Here is a 24,971-nt window from a genome sequence, read left to right as displayed (position 1 = left end):
TTAAATATATATATGTTATTTACCAGCTGGGAGGTCCGTATGGTGAAATACCGTGACCGAGGTCTTGAAAGTACTGAGTGAGGCCCTCTGGGCTGAGATCAGTATTCAAGGCCGAGGTCACGGTATTTCACCAAACGGACCGACCTTAAGCTGGTAAATAAATTTTTTTTTCTTTACCAAATTCTAACAGAAAACGAGAGCGCCCGAAAGGGAAAACCGAGACGAGACGCCATTTTGAATCCTCATTCACGGCTGTAATGCAAATGGCTTCCTCCTCGGTATACAAGTGCACTTCCATGGCAGGAAAAAAACTACATTTTGCCGCCTATGTAGTCCCCTATTTATACAAAATTGAGTCATTCAGGATTCAGCCATGTTTTTGCTCGGCGTTAGCAACAGTTACAGGGTTTTAGCTTTCTCCTGAAATGTTTTCTTTTATTTCTTCTTCCTCAGGGTAGTAAAACTCGCTTTTGCTGTGAAGACTGTCGTTATCGCTATCCATGCTGTAAAATGAATCCTATTTTCCTGAGAAATGCTGGCAAAAACTTATAAGATTTTTGATAATCTTATGAATACATTTTATTAAAAAAAAAAGATAAATGTTGACAAAAAATGCTACTATGTTTGTTGTTGTGAACGAGTGAGTCGCCAGAGGTCCGTAACTGGCCAGCCAATCAGAGCGCCAATCTCGCCAGCCAATCAGAGCGCAGGATTTGATGGAAACCAGGCCGCAAAAAAAATAAATAACATATATTTACTCAATACATAATGTCCTGTGTCTGCACCAGTGGCGGCTGGTAGTCTTTCAAACAGGGGAGGCTGGTCGGTTACGATATTTCCAGATTTTAAAAGAAAAAAGAAAAAACACATCAATTTTGCCCATACTCTTGCCTCTGATCTGGCTGATTGTTGGCAGCGTCACAAACTGTGAAATAACAGGTTCTTTTGGCCCATTAGCCTACTGTCCAATATACATGATGGTGGTGTTGGGGGGGAGGGGTATATTTTAACATTTTATATTTTAAAATTGTGGCATGTTGTTTAAAAATTGATCATTATTGAAAGCAGCTCTTTGTCAGGAACCTCAGCAGTAACAGCAGAGTGTTCTGGAATAGGCACAAGCACTGACCTTGGGGAGCCAAACATAGAGCTGGGTGCCACACATTTCATTCAATGACACTTTCCCTATATTTTACTTATTTTGACTGAGAAATGTTTTATTGACAATTTTGATAACCCTTCACAGGTCTGTAGTGTGAAATGTTCTTAGCTGTGTTTTTTGTTTAAAAATGTTTTCCAAATTGTAGCTGTGTTTAATTCATATCCAGAGAAATATATATTCCAATATAATATACTCAGCATAAACATTTTAAATAGATTCTATATTTTTGGTCCATCCATGACATATTACTAAAGTAGCCTATTTACTGTTGTTGATGTGGGTCACTTGCTGTTAGCCAATTCACTTTCTCGTACCAGGAGAGCTGAAAGGAACGAGTATTATTCCCTACCTTTTTCACCAAGTCAGTTTGAGGCATTGGTCTACCCTGCTCTTTAATTTAAATTTTTTCCTCGAAAAGAAGACTGGCAAATGGCTTCGCCAAAATTAAATCAGCAATGCTTGGCCTCCGTGCGCAGCTTTCTTGCTAGCTGACTAACCCCCTCAAGTTCAAGTTCAGTCACTCAAATAAACGAAATTTCTGGAACTAAGATAGCAAACTTGACAACACTATATTTACACTTTATTTACAATGAAAATATATACAAACTAAAAAAGCTGGTAGAAACCGTATGTAATGAATGAAATCGAAATGTAAGCTGATCTCTTACAATACACCACAGCACTTGTGAATCCACATGGGACTGAACTGAGATTCACCGCTGCCTGTCTATATTTGAAACGAGCTGTCAATCAAAGAAAATATCCGGCCGCTTTCACCAATCACCAGTCTCCTCGCGGAAAGCTTTGCCATGTCCCCCCCACTGTGAGGCTGGGAGTCCGTGGGGCGGGCGTTTTCGCAGTATTTGTCCAATAACCGTCTTGCATTTTGAGATTGAAAAGCGCATAGCTCCCAAATGCCATTGAAGTCCACTGAGGCTGGGAGTCCGTGAGACTCCGTGGGCGGGCATTTTCGCAGTATTTGTCCAATAACGGTCTTGCATTTTGAGATTGAAAAGCGCAGAGCTCCCAAATACCATTGAAGTCCACTGAGGCTGGGCTGCATCGCGTTGTCACGAGGGGGAAAAACTCACGCACACATTAGGTGAACTGGGGAAAGTTATAACGGAATGATTTCGCACAGTAGTTGGGTTGAGCACATATATTTCTATGATTCTGGATCTGAAATAGCAATGTTATAAGGTCGGCTATAACATAAGCCTAGCGCAATTCATCCTACACGATGTTCGTCATTTTTAGAGGAGGCTGAGCCTCCCTCATTGTCTTAGAGCAATCGCCCGTGGTCTGCACTCTTTCAAAGTCTTCAATTGAAAACTTATGCCGCTTTTCCACTACAAACGTGGCTGAGTTGGGCTGAGCCGTGCCGTGCGGAGTTGGGCTGAGTCGAGCTGAGTGGGGCTATTGAAGTTGCATTTCGACTACAACCACGCTGAACCATGCTGGTTGGAAGTGGGTGGACACATTGGGTGGAGTTAGCGAAAGTGGGTGGACGTCACGTGATGTCATTAAGCAGCGCAAACAGTGACATCAGTGAGCTTTTAAGCGGTAGTCTCACGACCCGAATAGTAAACAATAAACATGGAGGACATGGAGTCGTTAGTGTTGCTGGTCTTGGTTCTGTGGCTTGTTGTCACCGACAACGCCAACAGATACTGGCAAGAGCGTATAGATGAGCCGAGGCGCATAAGGCTTCAGAAATTCTCGTAATTCTTCTTCTTCCGGGTTTAAGGTGTTTACAGATCACAGCGCGCTCGCGGGGCATGTGTGGGCATGTGAGGACACTCCTCCTCACCAATCAGTGCACAGGGGAGTGTCTCCTCACGCCCCCAGCCTCACTCGGCTCGCTTTGGCTCGCTTCAGCCCCACTCCAAAACCGTGCGAGTTTTAGGGGCTAAGCAGGGCTGAAGCGAGCTGAGTCGTGCTGTTCTTTGGTAGTCGAAACGCGAGCCGTGTCGGGCTGAAGTGAGCTGAAGCGAGCTGAAGTGAGCTGAAAAAGGGTAGTGGAAAAGGGCCATTAGAAGCATAGTGAAGATCCATGTGCAAGATCGTAGCAAACAAAAGTGAAATCACAATCCAGATTTTTCTAATAGAGTGTTACACATACGCTTTAAGAGTTCTACATTTAACTTATTTATTTCTCCCCCTAAGGGTGCTTTGTCATACTTCTGGGCTTTTGCCCAGATTGTCCATCAGCATGAAAGAGCAAATCTCCAAATTTCCACTGGTTATAGTCAGTATATGTCCACTGGGGTGGGTCAGTAGGGCATTTTCATAGGTTATTTACTGATACGCTGCTGTAATTTATGTCTTTTCTCCATTCCCCACCTTTCCCAGAGGAAAAGAGTACGATACTCTGAGCTGGACTTTGAGGTAAGATCTTGTACCCCCTTTACCCTGGCTTAGTGTTTGCGCTTCTTTTTTTTTTTTGCTTTGAGCAAAGGGGTTTGATTGCTGTCTCGAGGACCCAACAGCATTGCTGCTTTAGTGCTTGTATCCCCTTGCATTTGTCATTCAGAGTAGTAGGCATTCAATTCATGGTAGAGTTGTTCAGTGTTTCATCAGCCTTGATTCAAATCGTGGTCTGGATTGAAAATGGAACTCCCTTCATATCGCACCAAAGCAATGCTACGTCATGACAAATCTGGTTTGTACAAATGTTGAGGCTGCAGAAACACTGGGCTGTTAGAGAGTGTGCACATACGACGCCTGGAGAATGACTAAGCTCTGGAAGCCAGCAAACCTCCAGTCAACATCAGATTTATGCTGCTTACTTTGTTGCAAGTTATTCATGCATCTAAAGGATTTGTCTCCTAAACCTAGATATTTCAGGCCAAATTTTTTTGTGTGCTTGTGGCTGGAGTTTTGCTTTCCAAAATGGAGGCATCCTCTCAAGCAAAGGTATGTTACTAACAAACCCAGTTGCTTTTAGTTTCATTACTTCTTCCATCCTGGACAGCGCTGCATGGTGTTTCTGCCTGAAAAGGAAGGAAGGAAGGAAGGAAGGAAGGAAGGAAGGAAGGTCAATCAGTGCACAATAACTGATGCCATTATGGCATCCAGTGAGAAGTGATTGGTATGAGGTCACAGTACTTCTACAATGTTAAGCTTAATTAGCGTTTGACTTCATAGTGAGATTTGACCCAGGTCAATCTCGATTTTGTGGCAAATAGCCATGTTTATTAGGCCACCATAGCTGTAAACCACCTCTAATTAAATCGGGATATGGCAGAAACTGTGTCCCCCTGTAGAGAATGCTGTTGACCAAAGAAACCCTGCTGTGCCCCTGATGCCATTGCATTTAGACTCACTGTTTTGAAGACTAAAAAAAAAAAAATCCATCATAATCTTTTAATGGTTGGCGAATCTTGCCAGCTTCCCATACTCCGCCTCCCAGTCTGTCTCATCACCATCATCACCTTCTGTTCCGTTCCCTTTTATTCTGTTTATTTTTTTTGTTTTGTTGCTTTTTGTACCTTCCTTCCAGAAAGTGATGCACACTCGCAAAAGACACTCAGAGCTCTACCATGAACTCAACCACTCCACCAAGTTCCACACCATAGATAGGTATAGCAGGGACCCTGCCGTGACCATGTTTAAGGTAAGAATCTAAACCATACGTTTTTTGGGGGGGAACGGGAAGTGTGGTACTTCTGCACTAGTCACATTGGCACTTTAAGATCAAGATCTATCTAACATACATTGCCTCGTCACGTGTTCATAGTGATTTAATAATTTTATTAACAGTGTACGTTCATGATATGAAAGCAAAATTAATCACCTGTGTTATGAAAGGCTTACAAATGCTTGACTTTGGAAATTGGGCAGCATGGTGGTGTAGTGGTTAGCACTGTCACCTCACAGTAAGAAGGTTCTAGGTTCGAGCCCAGTGGCCGATGGGAGCCTTTCTGTGCGGAGTTTGCATGTTCTCCCCGTTTCCGCGTGGGTTTCCTCCGGGTGCTCCGGTTTCCCCCACAGTCCAAAGACATGCAGGTTAGGTTAACTGGTGACTCTAAATTGACCATAGGTGTGAGTGTGAGTGTGAATGGTTGTCTGTGTCTATGTGTCAGCCCTGTGATGACCTGGCGACTTGTCCAGGGTGTACCCCGCCTTTCGCCCGTAGTCAGCTGGGATTGGCTCCAGCTTGCCTGCGACCCTGCACAGGATAAGCGGCTGTAGATAATGGATGGACTTTGGAAATTAACGTTTTGTGATTTGAAAGAGTAATTTTAAATCAATGATCGGAAAATACAGGACTTTTGTATTGTACATGGACAAGATAACATTTAAATTATTTAATTTATAATAATTGATCTAATAGGGGGCGGCATGGTGGTGTAGTGGTTAGCGCTGTCGCCTCACAGCAAGAAGGTCCGGGTTCGAGCCCCGTGGCCGGCGAGGGCCTTTCTGTGCGGAGTTTGCATGTTGTCCGCGTGGGTTTCCTCCGGGTGCTCCGGTTTCCCCCACAGTCCAAAGACATGCAGGTTAGGTTAACTGGTGACTCTAAATTGAGCGTAGGTGTGAATGTGAGTGTGAATGGTTGTCTATGTGTCAGCCCTGTGATGACCTGGCGACTTGTCCAGGGTGTACCCCGCCTTTCGCCCGTAGTCAGCTGGGATAGGCTCCAGCTTGCCTGCGACCCTGTAGAACAGGATAAAGCGGCTAGAGATAATGAGATGAGATGAGATAACTGATCTAATAGTAAGGTTCTCAGTGTGCCTGTTGAGTCTGCAGTGATGAATGACAGATTTTAGTCATACTGGAAAAAAAAAAATCTGATTACCCTCTTTGAGTGGAAACCCTGAACAATGTCACTTTAGAAAAGCTAAAAACTTTTTTTTTTTAACCATTTTTATGTTCACCTGAAATACCGAATGAGTCCTGAAGGTTACACTTTGACGCTATAAAATGTGTACTAAGCACAGAAAATATCTTTCCATGTGCATGGTATTTAATAATACTCCTAATCTAAACTCCTAAACCCATTACTATACTTTAAAATGAAATAGCACTGTACTATACCTTGTGACACTATAATTATATAATTATGCGTACTCCATGTTATTAAAATCCATCCTAGTATACAGTATAATATATATATATATACTGCTGGTCAAAACAGCCTACATTTTAGCTTTAACCTTTAGCATTAGTTTTTATTTGGACAATTCATATCTAATCGGAAACGGCCAAAATCTTTAATCTTTAACACTCTAATTCGGCATTTGTTGTGCACCACATATTTATGTTTATGAGTCTTCTATGTATACATTTAAAGTGTTTCCCCGTAAGTGTGCCTGCCTTTAATAAAGTGCACATTTAGAGGCCCATTAGGATCTGAGAGCAACTCATGAATAAGTTCTACAAAGATTTAGGTTTCCTTGTTTAATTGCTTCTTCTGGATTTTTTTTTCTTTTTAGTCTGTGGCAATAATAGCGATTAATCAAAGACAGAGTGGTGTGAGTTGCTGTTACCATCCAAAAGCTGATTATTTTCAAATGAAAGCACAGCCTGAACTGTTTTTCGACTTATATCACATCAACTCTAACGACGTCGTATTCATTCGAGAACTTTTAACACTTATATTTATGTGAAATGTTGTAGAACTTACAATAAAGTTACTTCCTGTTATCACAATGACTATGAAACATGAACAAGAAACAATGAGGCTAGATCATACTTGCCAACTTTTCAAAATTCTCATGGGGGAGAAAAGTGCGTGAATGACATTTTCAATTGGACGAGGGTATGATGCGCGATTGAAACAATAAAAACAGTGGATCTCAATTAATTGCAAAACATTTGAAATTATACAATTAAAGAGTTTTTGAATTGTTGATATTGTTCTATCTATGACTATAGGTTATGGGATTCATGTATCAGGCATGAGAGAGCTCAGAGTGAAACATCTGAAATAATACTCTGGTCTTGAATTGTAATATAATAACAATGAAAAGTCTTAAATCAGATTTTTAGCTGAAAAATCTCCTGCCTGGATATTGTCTACATACAGAGACCCACAGAAAATAACACAAGCGATGCTTTAGAAGAATGTTTATCATTTCTTAAAATAGTCACAGTGAATGAAAGTATTATTGGATTGCATCAAATGTGTTTTCCTTCTCTAAGCTCATGTAAAAATACAGAGAACTATAATATATATAAATTAAATAAAAATATAATAAGATGGCGGCACCGTGGTGTAGTGGTTAGCGCTGTCGCCTCACAGCAAGAAGGTCCGGGTTTGAGCCCCGTGGACGGCGAGGGCCTTTCTGTGCGGAGTTTGCATGTTCTCCCCGTGTCCGCGTGGGTTTCCTCCGGGTGCTCCGGTTTCCCCCACAGTCCAAAGACATGCAGGTTAGGTTAACTGGTGACTCTAAATTGACCGTAGGTGTGAATGGTTGTCTGTGTCTATGTGTCAGCCCTGTGATGATCTGGTGACTTGTTCAGGGTGTACCCCGCCTTTCGCCCGTAGTCAGCTGGGATAGGCTCCAGCTTGCCTGTGACCCTGTAGAACAGGATAAAGCGGCTACAGATAATGAGATGAGATTATTAAAAAGATTTAACCAAAATAGTAACAACTCAATTAAATAAATACTGCACTGTCTTAGTGCTACTAAAACGCATCTCTCTCACTAAACACTTTCCAACAGAATGTTTAAAAAGCACTAGAAATACTATCAAAATCCTCTCGGAATGCAGCAAAGGAATTTGCTCATTTGCAAACTTTGATTGAAAGTTTTCAAACAAAATTTAAAAATGGCACTATAAATACTACCATACTATCAAAATATACTCCACAAAGAAATTCACTCAAATGCAAAATTTTAGTCCGAGCAAAATACACTCACGAGTAATCTTTCACTTAAAACCTCAAAACTCCATCAAAATCAATCACTTTCCAGATAATTCACTTGTAAACTTTCAAACATAAATTCAAAATAGCACTAAGACACTCCCACACTATTCAAATACACTCACCAAACAAATTCTCTGTCATGCAAAATTTCACTAAACACTTTAGAAGTTGTACAGTTTGTTTCTGAAATGGTATGGAAGACGAATTTAATTTCACACTCAAATGTCCATTATATTCTGATTTAAGGTATCTTTACCTTAAAATGTGTAACTGGCTGGTCGAACATTTGCTTATCCATGGAAATTCATTCTCCCATGCAACCCGGTATTTGCATTCATATTTTTGCCGTGTGGTATTGGGTTTAGTGGCCATGATGAATGACTGCTTGTAAAAAATGTCGGACAGCCTGCGTGAATCCTACATTATGGAAGTGACTGTCGTTCTGTTCGTTGATTGGTTAAAAATCAGTTGACGTCAGCAGTGTTTCTCATACGATTCTGATTGGACATAATCGGGAGTATTTTTAACTTGGCGGTAGGGATTTTCGCAAACCTGGAGATTATCCAGTTTTTAACAAATGCAATTGGGAGGCGGGAGACGGAGGCTAAAATCGGGAGCCTCCCGCCGAAATCAGGAGGGTTGGCAAGTATGCTAGATGACATTTATGCCATTTTGGCTGATACCCTTATCCAGAGCGATTTGAGCAGTTGAGGGCCCAGTTAAGGGCCCAACAGCAGCAACTTGTTGGTGCTGGGATTAGAACTCATGACCTTCCAATCAGAAATCCAATGTCATATCCACTGATGCAAGTAAACTTAATAACGACTAAAACATGATGAAGAGCAGTATATAATATGTGACTTCTAAATACCCGTGCGAATTAGATAGCCTTTCTGTGTGGAGTTTGCATGTTCTCCCCGTGTCCGTGTGGGTTTCCTCCGGGTGCTCCGGTTTCCCCCACAGTCCGAAGACATGCAGGTTAGGCTAATTGGTGGCTCTAAATTGACCGTAGGTGTGAATGTGAGTGTGAATGGTTGTTTGTGTCTATGTGTTGGCCCTGCGATGACCTGGCGACTTGTCCAGGGTGTACCCCGCCTTTCGCCCGTAGTCAGCTGGGATTGGCTCCAGCCTGACCACGACCCTGCACAGGATAAGCGGTTACGGATAATGGATGGAAGACGTGTTGAACACCCAAAATGGTTGTGTATCAATAATAATAATAATAATAATATTGGCTGGCTTTTTTTTTTCATGGTATATCAGATATATTCCATTCAGCTTAGAGCCCTGCACTCCCGCGGGCGTCCCGCGGGACTCGCGGGACCCGCCACAAAGCAGTGCGGCGCGGGACAAATTTTGAAAGCTCATTGCGGGCGTGGGCGGGGCCGGAATTGCACATATGCGGCACGGGTGGGAGCGGTGATAAGCTGCAGTCCCGCTAACTAAAAACGTGCTTGAAATAAAATTTATAAATTATTAATTTATATATATATATATAACTTGTACTGGATATTTTATTTGGCATTAATAAAAGCATTCTAAGATGCCTAAATTTGCAGAGAAAGTCAGATTGAGTGAAAAATGGCATTTTAAACTTGCCATTGATCACTCTAATGACTTGCAGTTCATACCCAGCTAGCAAAAAACCATGAGTGAATTGATTTACTGCTTGAGTTAGTCTACAACTTTAATCAGAGAGAAAGGTTACACAGTGACAGTAGGCTTGACTCAATGCTATCCCAGAAATCCTTCCTGTAATATGCAAATTTGGCTGTCCAATCAGAGGTGGCCAAATTTGCATATTACAGGAAAGATTTCTGGGATGGCATTGAGTCAAGCCTACCGTCACTGTGTAACATGTCTCTCTGATTAAAGTTGTAGACTAACACAAGCAGGAAATCAATTCACTTCTTTTTACTAGCTCTGCTTTGCAATAAAAAAAAAAAAACCACACCATTGGTACAAAGAAAGCCCATTCACTTTTTTATGCTGATCAGAGAATTACAATGGTTTCTCATGTGATTAATTTAATTGTTTGACAGCACTAGTTATTATTATTAGAGATACTACATGCTGAATTCAGAAACAAGGTAAACAATAACAAACGTGAGCTGGAGATATTTATGCTCAAATCCACTCAAAGTAGGGGGCGGGGCACCATCACGCTGTGTCAAGACAAAAACTTTCCTGAGAAATAACGCGAACATCTGCATCATGCGGGATTTGCGGGCGGGAGCAGGACAAAATATGGCAGGCGCGGGCGGGAGCGGGACTGAAAATCATAATTTTTTTGTGGGCGCGGGCGGGAGCGGGACTGAAAATCATAATTCTTTGCGGGCGCGGGCGGGAGTGGGACTGCACAATGCGGGCGCCAGCGGGAGCGGGACTGAAAAATCCGACCCGCCCAGACCTCTAATTCAGCTACTCATCTTTGACTCGTTCAGTATCATGCTAGCTGAATGGGATATATATGGTATAATATACCAGTCAACACCAGCCAATATTATTTAAATATAATATAATAATTTTATTGCGTTTGTTCATGCCACAGCCCTTTGTGATGGCAAATATTTATTGCATTGAATGATTCACTGAATGAGAAATAAGAATATTACAAGAACAATAACCACAGGCTGTGAAATCAGCCTGGCACACATCACAGCACATTACTTACCTAAACCAAGTCGCATGACTTATTTGATGGCCGAAATGTTGCATAATTTGGAGTTGGCTCTTAGCTGGATTTTATTAATACTATGTAATGCTGTACTAATGTTTTATATTGTATTGAATTCTCTATTTATGAACTTGTCTCAAGGACATCCACGATCACTGTTTTCTGCCGCCTGACATCCTTGGAAAGAGTTCAGTGCTTCTTACTGTTGAAGGGGCTGCTAAATCTTTTATGGTCTATTAGTCGTAGAGTAAAGAGAAGCCATACACAATGTTGCACTCTTGTTTCCAGAGGGGGTTTCTGTCATTAAGATTTAAAAACAATTACGTACTCCCAGGGTAATCTTCAGGAGCACTTGCCACACGTTCACTCATCGTTAATTTGTGTCATGCAGTCTGCACCCCATCTCATTTCCAGGCTATTGACTTTGATTTGCCTTAACATTTTGGAAGGTATGTGGTCCATGCCACCCAAAACCTGCATTTTGACTAAATGATTTTGATCCCACTCATGAATCCTAATGGCATTAACTTTTGCTTTTGGATTCTTAATGAGGGAGAGAGTAGCCGAGTCTGCTTTCAGGGAAACATTGGGCACGTTCTGTAATCTCTCACACAGTTAACTCTGACAAAGCAGTAATTGCAGTTATAATGATGTCTGAGAAAGTGCAAAGAATGGAGATTATGCTTTGGTAATTACAATAATAACCCAGAGCCTGTGCTTGTGACAGTCAGTCGTTTTGATCTTATCCTCAAGTCACTAGGTTGAGAGTAGAGAAGACAGGAAGTGAATATTTCTAATCTTTCCTTAGAATGCACACATTAACCCCATGTAATTCTCATATTTGAAAAAAAACTATATATATATATATATATATATATATATATATATATATATATATATATATATATATATATATATATATATATCCTTCTTGTATCTGAGATCACTGTAATCCTTTGTAATTCTGACCAGGATTACACCATTTATGGATAAGATAATATATTCATAGTAATAATGTACACCTATGGGAATATAAAGCATTGTGCATTTCTCTATCATGATAAAAGAAAAGCTTTTATTTAGGATGGTAGCGGCCTCCACTTCAGCATATTATAAATGTTCCATGATGCTTAGTATAACTCACAAGAGAACAGTGTAAGCTTTGTATTAACCTGTATGTCCCTCAGGAGGTTCAATTTCCTACATTCATTGAAAAAGGATTTCTGTGATGGCTATAAAGAAGCAGAAAGGCTTCTTATACAAGCAAACATAACCTTCAAGTTATATAAAAAAAAGGAAATGTATTGTCATACGTTTTACTTTCATTCAGTGGAAAGAAACTTAATCTTTCAAATGCAATTGAAAAATATAAAATATGTCCAATATCCATCCATCCATTATCCGTAATCGCTTATCCTGTGCAGGGTCGCAGGCAAGCTGGAGCCTATCCCAGCTGACTATGGGCGAAAGGCGGGGTACACCCTGGACAAGTCTCCAGGTCATCGCAGGGCTGACACATAGACACAAACAACCATTCACACTCACATTCACACCTACGGTCAATTTAGAGCCACCAATTAGCCTAACCCGCATGTCTTTGGACTGTGGGGGAAACCGGAGCACCCGGAGGAAACCCACACAGACACGGGGAGAACATGCAAACTCCACACAGAAAGGCCCCCGTCAGTCGCTGGGCTCGAACTCCATTGTTGTTCAGTGCACTGCATTGTTGTTCAGTGTTCTCCTGATGGTGGACTCATGAACATTAACATTAGCCAATGTGAGAGAGGCCTTCAGTTGCTTAGAAGTTACCCTGGGGTCCTTTGTGACTTCGCCGACTATTACACGCCTTGCTCTTGGAGTGATCTTTGTTGGTCGACTACTCCTGGAGAGGGTAACAATTTTCTTGAATTTCCTCCATTTGTACACAATCTGTCTGACTGTGGATTGGAGGAGTCCAGACTCTTTAGAGATGGTTTTGTAACCTTTTCCAGCCTGATGAGCATCAACAATGCTTTTTCTGAGGTCCTCAGAAATCTCCTTTCTTCGTGCCATGATACACTTCCACAAACATGTGTTGTGAAGATCAGATTTTGATAGATCCCTGTTCTTTAAATAAAATGGTGCCCACTCACACCTGATTGTCATCCCATTGATTGAAAACACCTGACTCTAATTTCACCTTCAAATTAACTGCTAATCCTAGAGGTTCACATACTTTTGCCACTCACAGATATGTAATATTGCATCATTTTCCTCAATAAATAAATGACCAAGTATAATATTTTTGTCTCATTTGTTTAACTGGGTTCTCTTGATCTACTTTTAGGACTTGTGTGAAAATTTGATGATGTTTTAGGTCATATTTAGAAGAAATATAGAAAATTCTAAAGGGTTCACAAACTTTCAAGCACCACTGTATGTCATGAGGCATACAGCTAATTAAACAAAGCATGACTGAAGTGAAAGAATTGCCTTCATGTAACATCTTGTTTAATTTAATTTATTAACAGTATCTGAAACAAAGAGCCATCTTTGAGATGAAGAATGAGCTTTGTTTACAAGAAAGCCAACATAATACTGACCCACTGGTAATGTTAGAGGATATTAGACTGCTTGTAAAAGGGGCCTGGGAGTTATGAAGGTTATGAATGTAGGTGCAATCAGTTAATTATTGATATTAAGTGATCAATTCTCATTAAATTTGAAGGTTAATAATTAAAATGAATCAATCCCATTGAATCGTTTACTTTGACTCATTTGAATTGAATCATACCATAGAATCAGTCTCATTTGAAGTGAATCATTCAGTGAATCATTTAGTGAATCGTTCAATTAATCATTTAGTGAATCATACCATTAATCCTGGATAAATTACCAAACAGCTAGATTATGGTATATTTCCAAATTATTATTGATCACTTACTATATTACATAAATCTGCACCTTTTTGAATTCTTTGCGATTGGGGACTTCAGATATTGTTCACACCAACAAGATGAATACACACAGCTTTGATAATAAATGAATTTATTATACAAAGATAAAAATAATAATCAATATATACAAGCAGTGAGGTGTGTATATATGTGTGTTTATGTGTGGTGTGTGTGTGTGTGTGTGTGTTAGGCCCCTAGGCCTGAGCCAAGGTGTGTGTGTATGAGGGAGCTATAAAATTTGGAATGTTCTTATCTGATGTTTTGGTATGTTGAGTGTGGAGGAGGGGCTTGACCATGTGTTTAGACAAAAGGCTAGTTCTGTATAGCTAACCAAAATGTGTTTGAGCACGAGGTAGGCCCAGATTAGCTTCGTGTTGCTAAGCTAAGACAAAAGGGAAGCTATCTAAAGTGTATCAGGCCTGGTCAGGCCTGTTGAGCACGTGTTTTCTAAGTAACAAAAGGATTCCACACTCATAACATTACCAAACTCACCGAAATCTTAATAAGGTCAAAATGTGTGTTAAGGAGATTGAGGATATTAGTAAAAAGAATAAGAGAAAGAGAGAGACATGCATAGCCTATTAAAACAAATGAGATTAAACAAACAGAACAATTCAATTCGACACGCTGCGTGTCTAATAGTGTAATGAATAAACCTGGGTTTAAATTCACACTTTCAATAAAGCAACTTCCTAAAACTAGCTTAATTATTATGCCCAAATATATTTTACTCAATATCTTTCCTCTAGAAAAGTTCTGAGAAGATGTTCGCCGTTGCAGAGCTTCGCTGTTCGTGAGTCGATTCCGTGAGTCGATTCCGTGGACAGAGAACTTCTCTTGATCCGATGCGTCGTTCGTGATGAAAGGAAAGTCTCTGATTAATGTGCACAGAACTTCAATCAGGAGGAATTCTGGTCGCTCCTAATTACAAATTAAAACTGCGTTTGAGCTGCAGTCGTGACGTCACTTCTAATACGAATAAACCGGTTGTAACTCAGGTTGAGTTTAAAGATCGCGCTATTCTGGACTTTTACCTTGGCCAGTGGTTAAGCACAAAACGCGCTGGATGGTGAATCTTGCAAGAAAGAAGTGTTTTCGGGTTTGAGAGAATCTCTTTTGTGCGTCTAGATTCCTTGGAATCCGGACACGAGAGACAAAGAGCGGAGCTTCCGCCTGGACTTATGCGCGCATGGCGGACTGACGTAGATGATCCCGCCCACGCGTGACGTAGGTCACGCGGAAGAGGACTGGGAGTTGTAGTTCTTAGACACAAAATGGCAGCATGATACCTACATGAAGTAATGTCTATGCTAATACTCTGTCATGTGACTTGTGTTGTTCTGTAGCTATATAGTGGTCCATGTATCTATCATCAATTCTTTTTAATCCAAAAACAATAAAACCCTATAAATACAAAATTTCTTGCACTGAAGGTTTATTATCCATTACTCAATAACTACTGTGAAATTAAAAGGAAATGTATGTAATACTAAGACTGGGGATGTGACTTTGGATGCATTGTTGGGTTCTGGGACTTTAAAATGGTTTAACTTGTTTTTAAAATTGCATATAACAGGGGTCATGGTCTAAATACGGACCCAGTGAAGTATTTCCATGGGTTAAACCAAATACTTGAAGAAACACTCTAGCAGAGCTGATGAATATATTTCTAAAGAAAAAAAAAAGACTTTCATTCACCAACTATGGCTTCTGCTGTAGATCCTGGGTTACATGTTATCCAATCACAACCATGTATGTGAAATTATTTAGCTGATGTCCTGTCAGTTTATCAAACCCAGACTGGCTACTGGGCAAGAAATAGCTATACTACTAAAGGAAGACTGTCTGTCTGTCTGTCTCTCTGCCTGTTCATCTATGCAAATCGACACAGCTGGACGCACATACTCTATACTTTGCACATGGATTAGTGACACCCCAGAGGGGCCCAAGGCGACATTTTCGCTTTTCCAAAACATGGGATTAGTGCTAATCCAACACACTAATTTCCCATAGGCTACATTTGTCATAGGCTACATGCTTATACTAACACACTATGCTAATCAAAGACACTATCATTTCTTATAGGCTACATGCTCACATTAACACACTGTGCTAATCCAAGACGCTATCATTTCCCATAGGCTACATGATCACATTAACACACTGTGCTAATCCAAGACGCTATCATTTCCCATAGGCTACATGATCACATTAACACACTGTGCTAATCCAAGACGCTATCATTTCCCATAGGCTACATGATCACATTAACACACTGTGTGCTAATCCAAGACACTATCATTTCTCATAGGCTACATGCTCATGCACCGGTAAGTGGCCTAGTGGTTAGCGTGCCCACCTCGCGATCGGGAGATCGCAAGTTCCACTCACAGTCAGGTCATACCAAAGACCATTATAAAAAAAATAGTGCCTACTGCCATCTGGCAAGGCATGCTGCAATACAGATGTGAGTGGGGAGTCAAACTCATCTTGGTTACCAGAGGACTAGCCCCCCACTGTAACCCTAGCTATGTAATATAGGTGAGAGGCCAAGAGTTACAAAACGGAGATCGTCACCGGCAAATGCTCCAGGAAAGGTGCGGGAAGGACTTTGAAGACTTGAAGACATGCTCATGCTAACACACTGTGCTAATCCAAGACAATATCATTTCTCTTAGGCTACATGCTCATAATAACACTGTGTCTTGGATTAGCACAGTGTGTTGTTATGAACATGTAGCCTATGAGAAATTATATTGTCTTGGATTAGCATAGTATCATTTACCATAGGCTACATGCTTGCGCTAACACACTGTGCTAAGCCAAGACACTATCATTTCTCATAGGTAACATGCTTGTGCTAAAACACTGTGCTCATCCAAGACATCATCATTTCTCATAGTCTACATGCTCATGCTAACACACTGCGCACAGCCTCGGTAGGGAATCGAAACTCCCAGACTCGCCTGAGAGTTTCGATTGTACAGGACCTCACAATCAGCACTCCTTGCCAGAGACTTCTGCTACAGCCGAGTCTGCATCACCGAGGAGACGTGGAGAGCGATTTACATCATTTTGACAGAACACTGTGAAAACATACAGTATATCACGTGTCCACTCAACTTTTCACTGTGCCTTCTGATCTGTGTTATACAAAAATACCATTCAGAGGAAACTGGGTTCACGGGTAATAACTACTAATTAGTTCGATAAGAAGGGAATTCTATGGTCTGGTTAGTGAAACATTGTTTTTGGAAACAGTCTTTAAAGGATATACACAGAGCCTTTATTTTTAAATAAATTTCTGAGTGGATAGTATCTCCACCCTTGACTCTTGTATGCTGCATAAATGGGAATTAAAAAAATATATTTTTGAGAGTTAAAATCGACTGCAAAGTTGGCATTGGAGCTGCCCCGCTGAGCCAGCCAGCCCTGAGTGCGTGACGTCACAGCAGTAACCGGTTTTAAGGCCGAGGCCTTTTACAGCTATAGACCAAAGTCATATAAATAAACATTTATGGTGAAAGTAAGAAATACCGTTACCAACTTGCTCAACTAAGACTGATTTGACTTCATTGATTGTGGGTTGACTCTCATTACAACAGGATGGGTGTTATAACTTATGCAACATACATGTACATGCATGCATTTTCACTGATAAAACGTAAAAGGCTCATTAAATAATCAGATGAACTGAGACAATCACATTCTGAAGCAAATTAAATAATCTTATACCGGTAACTTAAACACAATACAAGTTACGTGTATTAATCTAAATGCAGGTCAACAACGTGTTGTTTTTGTTGTTTTCTATCCAAATGAGAGTCGGAGCTTACCCGTCTGTGTTCTCGCTTCTTGAAGGCTGATCTTGTGGCCGATTGTTTTGAAACAATCTGACTTTCAGTTGTTCGTTCAGTTCTCTGTTCATTCGCTTCTTCCACGTAAGGGCGAGATATTGCTGCTAAGGCATGCATATCCAGTGGAGAAAGCAGACGGCTGGTCCACTTATTCTCCATTTTCTCTATACTGAGTACTCCGCCATTACTGCTCGTCTCAGGCAATTACTAAAACCCAGGACGGAACAGAACATCACCGGTTTTAGCAACAACTGTGGGGAGGTCACTGCCCAAGCGATATGTCACATCCCGTTCCGTCCCCGATTTTACCAACAACCCTCAGCTCACACTCCGGGAGAACTGGTGCAACTGAACTTACTAGTGCATCTCAAAAAATTAGAATACCATGAAAAAGTTCCTTTTTTTTCATAATTTAATTCAAAAAGGTAAACTTTCATATATTCTATATTCATTACATGTAAAGTGAAATATTTAAAGCCTTTTTTGTTTTAATTTTGATGATTATGGCTTATAGCTCATGAAAATCAGAAATCCAGTATCTCAAATTATTAGAATATTCCCTAAGATCAATCCAAAAAGGATTTACAATACAGAAATGTCCAACTTCTGAAAAGTATATTCATTCATACACTCAATACTTGGTTGGGGCTCCTTTACCATGAATTACTGTATCAATGCGGTGTGGCATGGAGGTGATCAGTCTGTGGCACTGCTGAGGTGTTATTGAAGCCCAGGTTGCTTTGATAGTGGCCTTCAGCGTATCTGTATTTTTGGGTCGGGTGTTTCTCATCTTCCTCTTGACAATACCCCATAGATTCTCTATGGGGTTCAGGTCAGGCAAGTTGGCTGGCAAATCAAACACAGTAATATCATGGTCAGCAGACCATTTGGTAGTAGTTTTGGCACTGTGGGTAGGTGCTAAGTCCTGCTGGAAAAGGAAATCAGCATCTCCAAAAAGCTCATCAGCAGATGGAAGCATGAAGTGCTCTAAAATCTCCTGGTAGATGGCTGTGTTGACTTTGGACTTGATAAAATACAGTGGACCAACACCAGCAGATGACATGGCACCCCAAATCATCACAGACTGTGGAAACTTCACACTGGCCTTCAAACGCCTTGGATTCTGTGCCTCTCCACTCTTCCTCCAGACTCTAGAACCGTGATTTCCAAATTAAATGCAAAATGTACTTTCATCTGAAAAGAGGACTTTGGACCACTGAGCAACAGTCCATTTCTTTCTCTCCTTAGTCCAGATAAGACACTTCTGACATTGTCTCTGGCTCAGGAGTAGCTTGATATTAGGAATGCGAAAGTTGTAGCCCCTTTCTTGAAGATGATGGGTCTTGATACATTGACACCAGCTTCAGTCCGCTCCTTGTGAAGCTCTCCCAAGTTCTTGAATCAACTTTTCTTGACAATCCTCTCAAGACTGCGGCCATCCCTGTTGCTTGTGCACCTTTTCCAGCCACCCTTTTCAGCAATGACCTTTTGTGGCTTACCCTCCTTGTGGAGGGCATCAGTGATCATCTTCTGGACAACAGTCAAGTCAGCAGTCTTCCCCATGATTGTGGTTGTGTGTACTGAACTAGACCGAGCGATACACTGTGTTCATACTGTTTTACTCAAACTCGAAATGAAATATTCTAATATTTTCAGATGGTTTTTTTTATGTTTTTGTACTGTATGCCATACTGATTAAAATTAAAATCGAAAAATCCTTGAAACATTTTAGTTTATGTGTAATGAGTCTATAATATATAACATTTTCACTTTCTTAAATAACTGATGGAAAATCTTGAACTTTTTCACAATATTCTAATTTTTTGAGATGCACTAGTACTTTTCTTTTAAAAAATAAATAAAATAAATGATTTCCTTTTCTTGTAGTTTTATTTAATTGTTGATACTGCACCCTCTTTCAGTACAGGCTTATAGCCAACGCTCCTCAACAGATCAGAGGTCTCGTAGGAGTCTTCAGTAAAATGTGCAGAGCAGAGACCACTTCATAGGCACCCAATGTGCCCGTGAACTTCTCGCAAAATGCATCCAAATATTTGCAGTTTGAACATTCTTGGGCCATGAATGCAACATAAATCCACCTTCTGTCGTGTTGCTAGCACATCTACGTGGCATGGTGATAAATTAGCTCAAAATGGAGGATCGGAGTTGCAGTCAGCTCTGTGTTTTAGTATCGTGGAAATGGCGATGAGACCGATAGACTTCCTGCCGTGACGTTACGGACGTCAAGGTCATTCACTCAGACCGCTACCTATATACATCAATTTAATTGTAAAAATGACTATATTAGATTTATTGTTAATGCTTAAAACTATTCCTGTGCCATTCTTGAGGTCTCAAGGCATTTATAAATGAAAGTGAGGCCATGGCTCTGCGTATATGCTTTAACACTGTAGTGCTCTCTTATACAGAGTATCTTCCTCAGAATAACCACTTGATTTCCTTTCTTCTTCTCCACTGAAGTCTATTTCCTCCCTATCTGTTTTGTTTCCTTCTCCTTTCCATCCATTTTGTTCCTTTTCTTGCTGTATAAGCCATGTCATTATCTCTCCAATCTCTATTTTCTCCCATAACACATGGGTGGATCAGTTGTTGCCTCTGAATAGGCTGCACATTAGCAATTGAGGTCCTCTATGCAGTTTGAAAGACTGTTAACCTCTAAGTGATGATGCTGGATACTGATAGGTTTAGTGGAGGCACCCAGTATGCATCTAAATTGATGAAGGCCTCGAACCTTGCGTTCAATCTAGTTGTGGCAATCCAAGCACAAATGAGCCCAGCAGGAGAGCTGGGGTACGGAGGAAGCCAACAGTCTGGCTTCTGAAATATGGATTGAATTGGCTATAACTTGTGCTTCATATTCCACTTTACTGCTTACAAATTATCTTTCATGAACAATAATAATCACCTTGTCATTTGTTTTAGGGCAGACAGAGGTGAGGAGTAATGCACTACGTTAAACTTTTTGAATAAATTGTGCATTCAGCCATGTTCCTCCCCTTATACTTTTATATCTTTTCTTTTTTTGACAAATGTTCTGCTCATTTCGTTTGTGTTTTTGGTTCTTTATTGCCTGTCAGATCCTCGCATCGTTATGTGGTCATGATAAGGTCACGTCTTATTTCACCAATCAAATGTCACTTCATGTTAAGACTGTGATAGGCGGAGATGGAATAACTAAATTAACTCACAGGATGCATGTGGCTGCACATATCACACACATTTCCTGTTAATCTCACTGCAAAAAAAAAAAGTCTTAGCAAATGGAAATATTGAATATAGTCAAATTTATCTATGATTTTCTAATTATAAGAATATAATGAACGAAATATATGATCACTGAGCCTATTCCCAGCCCTTTTTGTTTATTTCAAGCTTTACATTTTCTTTCTCTATTGGCAGATAATTTTGCTTCTTTCTAGAAATGAATTCTTACAATTCACAAAATTGTCAGGCAATAAATATTTGAAATATATAAGAAATGTCCAGAATATGATATTCCATTAATATTCTATACATTTAACTATATTCAAGATGCATTGATCAGCCATAACATTAAAACCACTGGCAGGTCAAGTCAAAGTCCCTCTCATGCCAGAACCTGGTCTTCCCAGGCAGTGTCCTGTCCCAGTACCAACCAACTCTTTAAGGCGTATGGGTCAGCGCCAATCTCCATTTCAATAACCCTCGGCCTCTCGCCTATACAGCTAGGGTTACAGTGGTAATCCTCTGGTAATCATGGGAGTTTGACTTCCCTACTCGTATCTCTATTGCAGCATGCCTTGCCAGACGGTAGTAGGTACCATTTTTATGGTGGTCTTTAGTATGACCTGACTGTGAGTAGAACTCACGATATCCTGGTCAAGAGAGGCGGACACGCTAACCACTAGGCCAACTCACGGTTGCAGGTCAAGTGAATACCATGATTATCTCATTACAATGGCAACTGTCAAGGGGTGGGAGATATTACGCAGCAAGTGAACAGTCAGCTGATGTGTTGGAAGCAGGAAAAACTGGCAAGCGTAAGGATCTGAACGACTTTCACAGGAGTCAAATTGTAATGGCTAGATGACTGGGTCTGAGCATCTCCAAAACAGCAGGTCTTGTGGGGTGTTCCCAGTATGCAGTGGTTAGTGCCTACCAAAAGTGGACTATGGAAGGACAACCAGTGAACCAGTGACAGGGTCATGGGTGTCGAAGGCTCTCTGATGCACGTGGGGAGTGAAGGCTAACCCATGTGATACGATCCCACAGAAGAGCTAGTGCAGAACAAATTGCTGAACAAGTTAATGCTGGCTATGATAGAAAAGTGTCAGATCACAGTGTGAATCATAGCTTGCTGTGTATGGGGCTTTGTAGCTGCAGAGCAGTCTGAGTGCCCATGCTGATCCCTATCCACCACTGAAAGCACCTACTGTACAATGGGCACATGAACATCAGAACTGGACTATAGAGCAATGGATTAAGGTGGCCTGGTCTGATGAATCACATTTTCTTTTATATCATGTGGATAGTCGGGTGCTTGCGTGTCACTTACGGTACCTGGGGAAAAGATGGTACCAGGATGCACTATGGGAAAAAGACAAGCCAGCAGAGGCAGCATGATGCTCTGGGCAATGTTCTGCTGGGAAACCTTTAGTCCTGCTATTCACATGGATGTTCCTTTGACACCAGCCACTTACCTAAACATTGTTGCAGGCTAAGTACACTGCTTCATGGCAACCGTATTCCCTAATGGCAGTGGTCTCTTTCAGCAGGATAATATGCCCTGCTACACTGCAAAAATTGTTCAGGAATGGTTTGAGAAATATGACAGAGTTCAAGGTGTTGACTTGACCTCCAGATCTCAATCAGATTGAGTATCTGTGGGATGTGCTGGACAAAAAAGTCTGATCCATGGAGGCCTCACCTCACAACTTGCAGGACTTAAAGGATCTGCTGTGTAAGATACCACAGCACACCTTCAGAGATTTTGTGGAATCTATGCCTCGAAGGGTCAGAGCTGTTTTGGTGGCACAAGGGGAACTTATACAAGTAGCAGATTTAATGGATTGGTTTAAGGGGAAATCTGGAATAATATGATATGATTCTCCTGTGAAGGTCCTACATGGGTTCCCTAAAGATTTCACTTCCAAAAAAAACCCAAGTTTATTCCCAAGTTACCGTGAGCTGGCCTAATGGTTAGCGTGTCTGCCTTGAGATTGCAAATTCTACTCACGGTTGGGTCATACCAAAGACCATCATAAAAAATGGTATCTACTGCCGTCTGGCAAGGCATGCTGCAATACAGATGCGAGTGGGGAGTCAAACTCTCGCGGCTACCAGTGGACCAGCCCTCCACTGTAATCCTAGCTATATAGGCGAGAGACCAAGGAGATCGACGCTGCCCAATGTGCCTTATGGGCCTGGTTAGTACTGGGACGGGAGACTGCCTAGGAAGACCTGGTCCTGGCTTGGTCCTGACTTTAGACTTTTATTCCCAAGTTATAAGTCAGTGGATAATCTCACCTGGATTCTGCAGGTTTGTATCTAAGGACTTCCGTTGTATTAATAAAGATTTTCTTATGCTCATCCAAGGATTCATATCGGCAGTATGCTCATACTATAAATCCTTTTAGCACATTATTGCTTGACTTGATAGTATACATAGATTTACTCGACAAAAGTACTGTTCTCACCCAGAAGAGTCTTTTGCATCCCGTCCATTTTTCGTCCTCCATTTTCAACTATTTTTTCTTCACCACTGTCTCCACTTGCTTGCTCATTAGGGATGTAAATCTACAGCCTGATTTCTGTAAAGCTGCTTTGTGCTTGGATCAATGTATTTTGCTGAAAGCTCTATACAGATACAATGGAATTGAAATTGAAACCATTTTTAAAAAAATATATTTAAATAAGACACTTGTGGGACGTTCATACAAATCCAAACTTCTTTTGTACAGACGTTATGACTTTTGAGATGATGACTTGTAAAATATCTGTCTACAGCTAATATACAGCCCTGCACAAAAGTCTTAGGCACATGGAAAGAAATGCTGTAGACACAAAATGACTTAAAAAATAATGAAATTAAATGTTTCAACATAAAAAAAACCTATAAACAGCAGTAAGCCATAATAAATGAAACAAAGTCAATATTTGGTGTGAGACAACCGTTTGCTTTAAAAAATAAATAGTAGTCTGAGGTCCAGTGAGTGCAGTTTTATGCGGAAATGAGCTGTAGGTTTTACTGAGCATCTTCCAGAACCAGCCACAGTTCTTCTGGACACTTTGACTGTCACACTCTTCTTCATTTAGCACCAAAACCCAGCAGCCTTCATTGTTTTATTTTTTTTAATCTGAAAAATGGTCTCTTGTGTAATATACTGCTCAGACACAAACACTCTCTTTTTTTTTTTTGTAACATTTAATTTTGTGCTGGAAAACGAACGTTTGGAGTTTAAAATGTTTTTGTACAGACTCGATAATGTAGAAGTCATAAAATAGAAATCTATAACAAAGTATGTATAAATAATAGGGTATATATATCCATCCATTATCCGTAACCACTTTATCCTATGCAGGGTCGCAGGCAAGCTGGAGCTGACTACAGGCGAAAGGTGGGGTACACCCTGGACAAGTTGCCAGATCATCACAGGGCTGACACATAGGTGGGGTTTACATTAGACCGTATCAGCGGATCATCAGATTAACGTTTTTAAAACGATTAGCGTGCACACAGCAACGCCAATACACGATTCGCGTGCACACAGCAACGCCAATACACGGATATGTTCGGCTCCACAGGCATCCTGCGCTCCAAATCACTCCGCCCTGAACAGTGAGTGCCCTCTGGAGGGTGCGCACTCCGGCCTTGCGCAGCTCACAGAGCGCGCGAGTGAAGCGCACGAGCAGTGATTCGGGACCGAGCCGCTGTGTGTGTGATCCTAGTGCATATCGGGTATGCGCGTCACTTACCACTTGCAAGTGGAAGGATGGCAAGCCTAAAGACAATCATAACTACACAATGGGCAGTATTTGCATCAGTATTTGCAGTATTTTCATACTTTTATACTCTTTAATGAAAGGTGATACAAGGCGGAAGTCCGTGCCGTTTTTCAGCAGTCGCGTCACATGACCAACGCCAGCGAATCAGGAAGGTGGATGTCACAGTGACGTTGTCCAATGACGACGCCAGCTAGAGCTCAGCACAGCGTATCCGCGTATCTCAATGTTTACACAGCACCGGACCAGACACGATCTGGATTGAATACGTGGACGCTCGTTTCCCGGCGTTTCCAGGCGTTTTAATGTAAACGGACAGTGCATCCGCGAAGAAAACGAGACAGATACGGTCTAATGTAAACTTGGCCATAGACACAGACAACCATTCACACTCACATTCACACCTACGGTCAATTTAGAGACACCAATTAGCCTAACCTGCATGTCTTTGGACTGTGGG

The 24,971-nt window shown here is 41.0% G+C and overlaps 1 protein-coding gene across 1 annotated transcript in view; it reads left to right on the top strand.

Moving 5' to 3' along the window:
* adgrb2 (adhesion G protein-coupled receptor B2) overlaps nt 1-24,971 on the top strand; it is an 836,040-nt gene that overhangs the window by 767,201 nt on the left and 43,868 nt on the right. Inside the window, exons 29-31 of the mRNA XM_060904734.1 lie at nt 3,515-3,550; nt 4,665-4,778; nt 11,270-11,272. Coding sequence (XP_060760717.1) covers nt 3,515-3,550; nt 4,665-4,778; nt 11,270-11,272 — 153 coding nt within the window. The remainder of the gene's footprint in view (nt 1-3,514; nt 3,551-4,664; nt 4,779-11,269; nt 11,273-24,971) is intronic.

This window comes from Neoarius graeffei, chromosome 22, assembly GCF_027579695.1.
Source record: "Neoarius graeffei isolate fNeoGra1 chromosome 22, fNeoGra1.pri, whole genome shotgun sequence".
Lineage (NCBI taxonomy): Eukaryota > Metazoa > Chordata > Actinopteri > Siluriformes > Ariidae > Neoarius > Neoarius graeffei.
The sequence above is the reverse complement of the archived record's forward strand: the minus strand, read 5'-3'. Positions and strand labels throughout refer to the sequence as shown.